Below are 9489 nucleotides of genomic sequence, written 5' to 3'. Positions count from 1 at the left end.
ACTGGTAAGTGGGGTCAAGGCGACCATGTATGGCAAAAGACTTGGAAAATCATTACATATTGCTTTACCTGCTTTACCTCAATTAGGGAATTTATACAAAAGGATACTCTTACAATGGAAGTTTCTATATGCTAAATAAATTTAGATCCTACAACTTAAAATGAATATTTACACAAAATTATATATTAGTTGCATCTTTTTCCCTACAAATAGAACATTACAATAATTTGATTTTGTCACTATCTGATGACGACATATATAATGGACGGGGTAAATGGAAGATAGTCAACGGCAAAAATCAACAAACAGAGGCCCACTAATCAGACTTTAGCAGTATCGAATAAATCTGAATTTGGGTTGATAAGGCATTTACATCGGGTCCCACAATTTGGACAGTTTAATTTGACTTTCTTGAAAGAACTTTTATAACTAGGGAGCGCCCGCATATCAACCATCACTGTGCCCAAGTATACAATTACACCTTTCAACCAAAACTAAAGCCCAAAAAGCTTTGTACAATATATTTGGTCCTACTTGCAAAAGTCGGGCGAAACGATTGTTACGATGGGTCCACTCTGGATGCGCCATTCATGATTTCGTTTGTAAGAAATCTATCTCACTACATGTATTTTGCCCTATCATATTTGGGTAAAGCCCAAAAAGGAAGCAGATCCAAAACTCAAGTGGGCTGCAAGATGACAAATAGTAAGGATTTAACATCCACCCAGAAACATCCATGGGACCATTGAAGTTTTGTATCAGACTAATGTTTCTATGTTTTCAGTTCATCCCACAGTAGGAATGAACTTTATGAACAGTATGAATGGTTCATCCCACAGTAGGAATGAACTTTATGAACTGTATGAATGATATATAAATAGTGCCGAGGACCAGGCAAGTTTCAATGGTATACATTTCCTTACCCCACTCTTTTCCTGTTAGGCGGCCTACTTGAGTTTTGGATCAACATCATTTTTTATTTTTTTTTGTCCTATGATCTAAAATATGATCCAGCAAAACAGATAAATAGGATGGATTTTTCACAAACATTAGTGGGGCTCACCTAGCTTCCAACCAATCCGCGCCCATTTTGGTTTTTTTTTCTTGTTCTTCTATTGGATGGGAGTGTTGCTGGCCTTTTCTTTCTAAAATACGAGTAGAGAAGGGACTCGTCCAACGTGCCGGTGACACAGTCATCCATGAATAGGCCCATCTATCAACGGTTTGTATGAGTTATGCCATGGACGAGCAGGTGGTGAAGCAAGTGCTAACGGTCACCTGGCTGACATCAATTCCCGATACAATTATTAGTGCAGTAGTACGCAAGGCAAGGACATATTAAAAAAATGGAGGAAGGGAAATAAATAAAAAAATAAAAAAAAAATACGTATTTGAATTAATGGAGCCTCGATTGTTGACATGACCACTTACAACCCTGCAGTTTTCTGTCCTTCTCTACTGATTTCTACAGAGATATTTAATTTTCCACCAGTGTCACGACTCATGTGTGGGTCACGAAATCGTAGCATTTTCTCAGAGGGGTTGTGCCACGTGGCTTTTATGTTGGGATCCTTACACTGCAGCCTAAAAGGCCCACCTTGATGTATGTTTTACATCCACTTCGTCCGACCATCTGATTTTAAGATATAAGACCGATTATGAGGTGGATCAAAAGCTCTAAGCCACACCACAGGAAACTTTGGGGGATTGAACGAACACCGTTAAGAAGCTATTGTGGGCCACAGGAGCTTTGGATAAAGCTGACATTTCTTTTTTTTCCTTTCATCCAGGTCGGTGTCACCCTTATGTACGGGTTGGATTGGATATAAACATCACGGTGGGCCCTTAAAAAGGTTTCAACGGTGGACAACTCTTCGTCCCCACTGTTTTCCTGTGGTGTGGTTTGAACTTTGGATCTGTCTCATGTTTAGGATTATGTCTTAAAATGAGCTGGCGAAAGAATGAACGGAGTGGATTTTAGTAACACGGTCACTAGAGGTAGGCGATTCAGCGTCCGCCTTGGAAGTGTCCCAGCTACTTAAAAAATAAATAAATAGAGGAAAAAAATCAGGAGAGAGACGGAGAGAGAGAGAGAGAGAGAAGGAGGTTCTTCCGACACAGTCACGGATCCTGGCGCCATTGGCCTGCCACTCGCCCTCTCACCAGATAGGGCATTTAACGGCTACTTTCCCCACTTGGAAGTGCTTCCACGTGGCAGAAGACGATGGAGATGTTGCTGTGGCGGGAAACAGCTAGTGGGGCCCACTTTCGCTTGTTTTGTTAGGGGGATTCGTTGACTGGTCTCTACGGCTCCGTCCCCACCAAAAGCGGAAAGCCAGCGGGCCGTCCGGCCAGCCAAAAGAGCCGAACGCAAAAGTGCAGGTGGTCTAGTATACTCCTCTGATTGTTTACCACCGTTTTCGAACTGATTGTGACTCATTTCCCTCACGTGGAAATCATTCATTGATGTCCATCACCGAACCATCCAACTGTGGCTCATGTAACTCTATGCTCAAGCAAATTCTAAAAATTCAATTCATGACCATCAAATGGATGGTCCACAACAGCTGGCTCAGCAATTTGTGTCGTCTGGATTGCCTTAAAAGTGTAAGGTTTAATCGTCACCACAATTTTTCTTAATGCTTGCTGATCTAACACGGAGTCTTAGGCCAGATTCCAGGTCAAAAGCCTCAAAGAAAAACAGCTCAGGTGGAATAACATTTTGCCGAAAAAAGACAATTAAACCCAAAAAAAAAAATAGAAAATACGATGGATTAAAAAAAAAATGAAAAAAAAAATGAAAAAGAAAAAGGCAAAAAAGGCGCGGAACGAAACGCTGACACCGACACCGAAAGAGCGTATCGGAAAATATCGTATCAGTTCATGTGGGAGATGGGTGGGAGGTTGGATCGGCAGAGGAGGGAATGTCGGGGCCCACACGACAGCCCTCGAGCATGAAAACGATATCAGCCATGGATGGACGGTCGAGAGGGTCTGGAGCAGTGCACAACAGCCCCACCTTCACCCCCAGCAAGAACTCTTCCCACTCCGACGATTCAGGATCCAGCTCCAGCAAACCAGGTTCCAAAAGCTCCGATATCTGACCCCTCTGTAACTGCCTCTTCACCCACTTCACTATATCCTCATCAGCATCATCATCATCTGCTTCGCCGGGCCGTGTCGTCGCCGTCTGAGTTGTCCTGCTAAACATCACTGGCCTTCTTCCAGTCAGTAATTCAAGCAGCACAATTCCGAAACTGTAGACATCAGCCTCCTTTGTCGCTTGCCCTGTCAGCACGGCCTCTGGTGATACATAACCAAGCGATCCGACCACCGGCGTCATTGTCGAAGAAGTAGATGCTTCAGCAGCTGCTGCTGCTGGCCCAACACCCAGCAGCCTGTCTAGCCCAAAATCAGACAGGTGGGCTTCGAAGTCAGCATCGAAAAGCACGTTCTGTGGTTTGATATCTCCATGGACCATCGATTCAGCATGCAGGAAGGCGAGCCCACGAGCAACCCCAAGAGCAATGAGGTGGCGCATTGGCCAGTTGAGCACATGACCGTCTTGGTGAGATGCTTCCTGGAGAAGGGTGGCAAGGTTGCCATTGGGCATGTAATCGTAGACGAGGAGACGAACGTCAGGTGGAGGACCTGCGTAATAGCCTCGGAGGACTGTAAGGTTCCGGTGCTTCACCTTCCCAAGCGACTCAGCCTCCTTCCGGAAAGCTCCTTCCTCAACCATCCGACCACTTGTATCAGGGAGGCGGCGAATGGAGAGCACTGTCCCATCTTGAAAGCAGGCCTTGAACACCACTCCATGCCGTCCCCTGCTGAGAACGTTCTCTTCGTCGAATTGCCTCGTTGCTTCAACTGTCTCTGCATAAGTGATTTTGTTGTTGAACATCACCAGCTTCGGCCCACCATTTTCTCCACTGCTAACATCCCCTGTCCCTGAGCTCGCTCGGGCCGGACTTCGTTTCTTCTCGCCTGCAGCTCCGCCATCTCGGAGCCGCTTCTGCCATCGTAAGAGCCCAAAAACACAGCAGTAGCAGCAACACAGTGCTAAAATGCAAGCTACTCCAGCTGCAATGCATATCCAAAGAATCAATCTCAGGCTCTTCTTCTTGCCACCTCTTGCATGATCGCACTTCCTTGCTAATGGCTTGCCACACAGGTTCTGATTCATAGCAAATGCTGATGGGTTATCGAATCGGGAACCCAGCATTGCCGGAATCTCTCCTTCAAGGTTGTTCCGAGATACATTGAAGTATCTTAAGCCAGTTAGATGTGTCAAACTATCCGGAATCAGGCCAGAGAAGTTGTTTGCAGAGAGATCCAACACTGTTAGATTCAATAGGTCTGAGAGCGAGTCGGGTATTACACCCGAAATGTAATTACGCTGCAATCGAAGAGAAGTTAGCGAAGAGCATTTGGAAATCTCCGGTGGGAGTTGGCCTGTGATGACATTTTGGCTGAGATCGAGCTCACGCAGATGGGAAAGGCGACATAAATCTGCAGGAATCCGACCAGTTAAATGGTTTGAGTGAAGCTGTAATACTTCAAGATTGGAACAGTTACCAAGCTCTGCTGGAATTCCGCCCGATATGTTGTTGCCGGAGAGGGAGAGAATCGCCAGAGATTGGAGAAACCCGTATGTCATAGGAATGCTGCCGGAGAAGGCATTGGATGTCAGATTCAGGGCCTGTAAGCTCAACAAACTGCTGAAACCTTCTGGGACATTGCCGGAAAACGAGTTATCAGCTAGCTCGAGAACCTGCAGATTCGGCAACCCAGATAGCTCCATTGGCGGCTCGCCGGACAGATTCTGGCCACTCAAATCCAGCACTCTCAGATTCAATAGATTACCAATGCTGGTCGGAATCCTGCCAGAGAAACCACTCCTGCTCATATTCAAAACCTGTAAACCTCGCAAGTTGCCGATGCTTTCAGGGATCTTGCCGGAGAAGTTGTTGCTACTGAGATTCAAGAGAGTGGCATTGCTCAATCCCATCAGTTCTTCCGGCAGGTATCCAGTCAGACGGTTCACGCCCAGCGAAAGCACTTCCAACTTGGATAGATTTCCGAAACTCGGCGGAATCTGACCGGAGAACAGATTGCCGCCAATGGACAAAGTCCTCAAATCAGTAAGCTCCGAAAGAAATGCCGGGACCTCACCTGAGAAGCGGTTGTCTTCGAGATCAAGAACTTGTAAAGATGCGCACCTTCGAATCTCCGCCGGGATCTCTCCATCCATTTCATTTCTCGCTAACCTCAGCTCTTGCAACTGCGAGAGACGGCCTACCTCAATCGGCACGGAACCCCGGAACGAGTTTCCGGAAAGATGCAAGACCGTCAGGTTCGATGCATTCGCCACCAGCCATGACGGAAACTCTCCCTGAATCCGATTCTCCTGAAGATCTAGAACCTGAAGGGAGCTCGAGAACGGAGCTCTCGCAGGCGGAACTAGCTCCGTGAACGCATTGAAACCCAACTGGACGATCCGCAGCGAAGAGGGATGAGTATCGGAGATGGCATTGTAGAAGACAGAGTTAGGAATGGGGCCCGACAGGTTGTTGTGGGAGAGGGAAAGAACTTGAAGGCTGGGAAGGTCGCCGATTGCAGCGGGCAGAACGCCACGAAGGGCATTGCCTTGTACACTCAGATGTAGGAGGGAGGAGCAGTTCGCAAGAAGAGAAGGGAGCGTTCCGTCGAGCAGATTCCAATCAAGCCAGAGATACTGGAGCTGTTGGAGGTTTCCGATGGAGGCGGGGATCTGGCCTCCAAAGCGATTGAAGGAGAGATTGATGAACTCAAGGCCGGGCGAGGAGGACAAATTGCTGGGGATGGAGCTGGAAAAGGCATTGGAGGAGATATCGAGGTAGCGGAGATTGGGCGGGAGACGAAAGATGTCGCCAGAGAGGCGGTTTTGGGCCAGGTTGAGAATCTGGAGGCCCGTAAGGTTGGCGATCTGCGGCGGCAGTGGGCCCGACAACGCATTCGACTGCAAGAACATGGCCCGGAGGCGGGAGAGGGCGGAGATCGCTGCAGGGATGGTCCCATTCAGGAGATTCGATCGCAGGCTCAGCTTGCGAAGCTCCCGGAGGTCGGTTATGCGATCGGTGATCGGGCCGGAGAGTCGGAGGCGCGGGAGACGGAGCTCGAGGACGTGGCCGGCCGTCGAGCAGAGGATACCTCGCCAGTCGCAAGGAGCGTTTAGGGTGGATGAATCCCAGCCATTGAGTGCGCCAAGAGGATCATCGAGGTTGAGCTTGAAGGACATTAGGGCTTGGATTTCAGACGGAGGGATTTGCTGCTGCTGTGCGGAGGTGGAATGAAAGGTGTTTGTGGAAATGGTGGTGAGGAAGAGGAATAGAGACAGGAAAGAAGAAAGAATCTGCATCATATTGTCTGATAGAAGGAATAGGTCATCTACATTAGCCTTTGATAATATGCAGAGCCCGAAAATAGGGATGCCGTTTGCTGTAGCTTCTCGCTCTCCTTCCCTCGCTCATTTTCCGTTTTCTCTTTCCCTCTTTCCCAAATCCCTTTGAAAAAGATACCCTGTTAGAACGGAGAATTATTTGATACTCTGGCAGAGTATGACACATGATACGCAGGCAGTCAGAAATTATACACCTGACGTACATCAACTCAAACGAAAGCGACTGAATTTTAGAACTCACTTTTATTAAGTAATGATTCCAAATTTTAGATGGATTACACCATCCTAACCTCTGATTTGTGGACACTTGTTTATTGAAAGAGGACCGTTGGATGTTTCTCATTTTGACCGTCCAATAAATGTGCACCAATCAGAAAGTCAGAACTGTACTTTTTGCTTCTCGATACATGGGACCGTTAATTTCGGAAGATGCGTATGCAATTTCTAAGTGGCTGTGTATCATCAATCACGCTTTGCCTGAGCATTGAATTTTTTTTCTCATAGCTTTAATACTCTGGTGAAGTTGATACTTGATACGCATGCTTTACATATATTAGTTTAAATTAAACAATTAAAATCATGCACCTCAATATTAGATAGCTTGTGGAAATAAAAATTACATGGATTCGATTTTCTAGCTTGCTGATTGGTAGGTAGAAATGAAAATAGTCAACGGACCTAGTTCAACATAATCGCTCATTAATCAGAAGATAGGACCGTTTAATCAATCTGGGTCTTTTTTGTCAACCTATCGACATTGGATCCCGTAATATGGACGGTTTAAAAGAGTTGATTTATTTCCTGTGTATGGTTCCAAATGCCTCCGTATCAACCATCTCAGTTTCAGGCTACAAGACAAAACTCCCGTATTAAAATTGATAGAGTACCAGGTCCTGAACGTGAATAGTGTTTATAGACCCTATGCAACGGACTCGGATTGGATGATGACCCCAACACCACGGAGCTAGCTGGTGGAAAAGCTATGTGAACCCCAACATGATGTATGTGTTTCATCCACACCGTCCATCCATTTATCCAGCTCATTTTAATACATGATCCAACAAATGAGGCAGATCCAAAGTTTAAGTGGACCAAACCATGGGAATTAACGCTTAGCGTTCTGAGAAGTTTTCAACGGTCTGCATTCAATCCCTACTAACTTTCTAAGGTGCGGTCTACTTGAGCTTTTAATCTACCCCCACCAGCCAATGGCTGGTGGTCGGTGCTCCGTGGCCCCACCATGATGTATGTGTTTCATCCATGCCGTCCATCTATTTTTATAGACCATTTTATGCTATAAGACAAAAAATTACGTGAATCCCTATCTCAAATGGCCCACATTACGGCAAACAATGTTGAATGAACGTCTACCATTAAAAACTTTTTGAGGGCATAAAAGTTTTGGATCAAGCTGATCTTTGTTTTTTTCTCTTCATCTGGGTCTGTATGACCTAATCAACAGATTGGATGTCAAATAAACAGTACAGTGGGCCTTAGGAGGATTTAAATGGTGGATATTCAATAGCTATTGTTTTCCTGCAGTGTGGTCCACCTGTGATTTATATCCCTCTCAGTTTTTGGGATAAATCTCTAAAATGATCTGTGAAAATGGATGAATGGAATGGATGAAACACATACATCATGGTGGGGCCGACAGATCACCGTCCACAGCCACGGGGCTGGTGGCAGGGGGAGTAGCCAGGCCGTTTCCAGACAAATGGATAAAATAAAGACATCATGGGGCCCACGGAGCTTTTCCACCAGCTAGGTGGGTGGTGACCAATCAGAGTCCGCGGACTTGGATTGGGGGCCATGGTTAAATAATCCAAATACAACGGATGGATATTGCTGTGCACTTTTTAAGATATACGGATTTGATCTTTAAATCTTGAATAATTTATAAACATCACTCATAGATGGTAGGGCCCACCAGTTTGACGGTTCTGACCCATCTAATCTAACCGCGCATGACGAGACTAGACGGCTTGTGATGGATCAGGGATTCAGGATCTGTATTTGAGAAAAGTTTTGATACTCTGGCAGAGTGTGATTGACGTTACTCAGGCACTTAAAAAATCACTATATATATTGCACACCAGACATACAGGTAATTCAAATTAGATGTTTCTTGAACCAATAACTAAGATTATTTGATATATGACTGTCGGATTTGTCATGGTTGAAAATGAAATATTCAGTCGTCCATTTTCAACAATTCATTTATTCACGAATCATAGTTTAGAAATGCTCAAATAAACTGATTTTTGGACAGTGTGTTCAAGCCAGTGGATTACGCCATTTAGACAGTCTAATTTGAATTAATGTATGTAACGTGCACAATTCATGGTGACAGCGTATCAAGAGTCTTTAGCTGCCAGACTATCAAATAATAACTCAACTCTGTACTTCCCCCTTAAATAGTATCTCACGAACTGCAGCCGCGCATATGAAATGCAAGCACCACAAATGCTGAAAAAACAAACGTACAAGAGATCCATCAATTCATCACGCGATCCTCCTTCATGTATCGAAAAAATTCTAAAACTGAGGACGGTATCCTCATCAGGTGGGCCAAAACCCGTACTGAAATATAGACCGTTAAAAGAATTTATAAAATGTAATGAACAAGTGTGGCCTATTTTGTTAGAGAAATCATATCATTCTAGGGTAAGAAACAATCAAAGAATGGGCCTGCACTATAAACGTACACGATCTTTCACACGTATGACATACGTTCATGTGAGCCGCGCTTGTGTTTTTAATGAGTACAGGTGGCCGGCTTGTAGTAACGTTCTGAGATCGTCAGTTTTTCCCGGCTTTTTCTGTACTTTTTACCACTAGCGGGTTATGATTAACCCTTGTGAGGTACTTCTCTGAAGAATTGTATGTACCGACGCGCGTCCTCAGATCTGACAAGTGGGCCCACAATTTGATAATCCGGACCGTTGGTCTTTTTCGTTCCACGTGGATGGAAGATTCCCTTAAGAATTTCTCAGATTTGAATATGCAATAGATCAAGCTTGGAACTTTTTAAATTGAGGGCGGAT

General features: G+C 45.3%; 1 protein-coding gene across 1 annotated transcript; it reads right to left on the bottom strand.

The window, feature by feature from the left end:
• Nucleotides 1-2683: 2683 nt before the first annotated feature.
• Nucleotides 2684-6524, bottom strand: LOC131237363 (probable LRR receptor-like serine/threonine-protein kinase At4g36180). The gene has a single exon (XM_058235082.1). The coding sequence runs from the start codon at nucleotides 6401-6403 to the stop codon at nucleotides 2882-2884; it is 3522 nt and encodes a 1173-aa protein (XP_058091065.1). The 5' UTR covers nucleotides 6404-6524; the 3' UTR covers nucleotides 2684-2881.
• Nucleotides 6525-9489: the final 2965 nt, after the last annotated feature.

The sequence above is a fragment of the Magnolia sinica genome, chromosome 2, assembly GCF_029962835.1.
Source record: "Magnolia sinica isolate HGM2019 chromosome 2, MsV1, whole genome shotgun sequence".
Lineage (NCBI taxonomy): Eukaryota > Viridiplantae > Streptophyta > Magnoliopsida > Magnoliales > Magnoliaceae > Magnolia > Magnolia sinica.
The sequence above is the reverse complement of the archived record's forward strand: the minus strand, read 5'-3'. Positions and strand labels throughout refer to the sequence as shown.

What these genes read in the sequence shown, in the direction of transcription:
- LOC131237363 (XM_058235082.1), bottom strand. Translation starts at nt 6,403, where the DNA reads ATGATGCAGATTCTTTCTTCTTTCCTGTCTCTATTCCTCTTCCTCACC.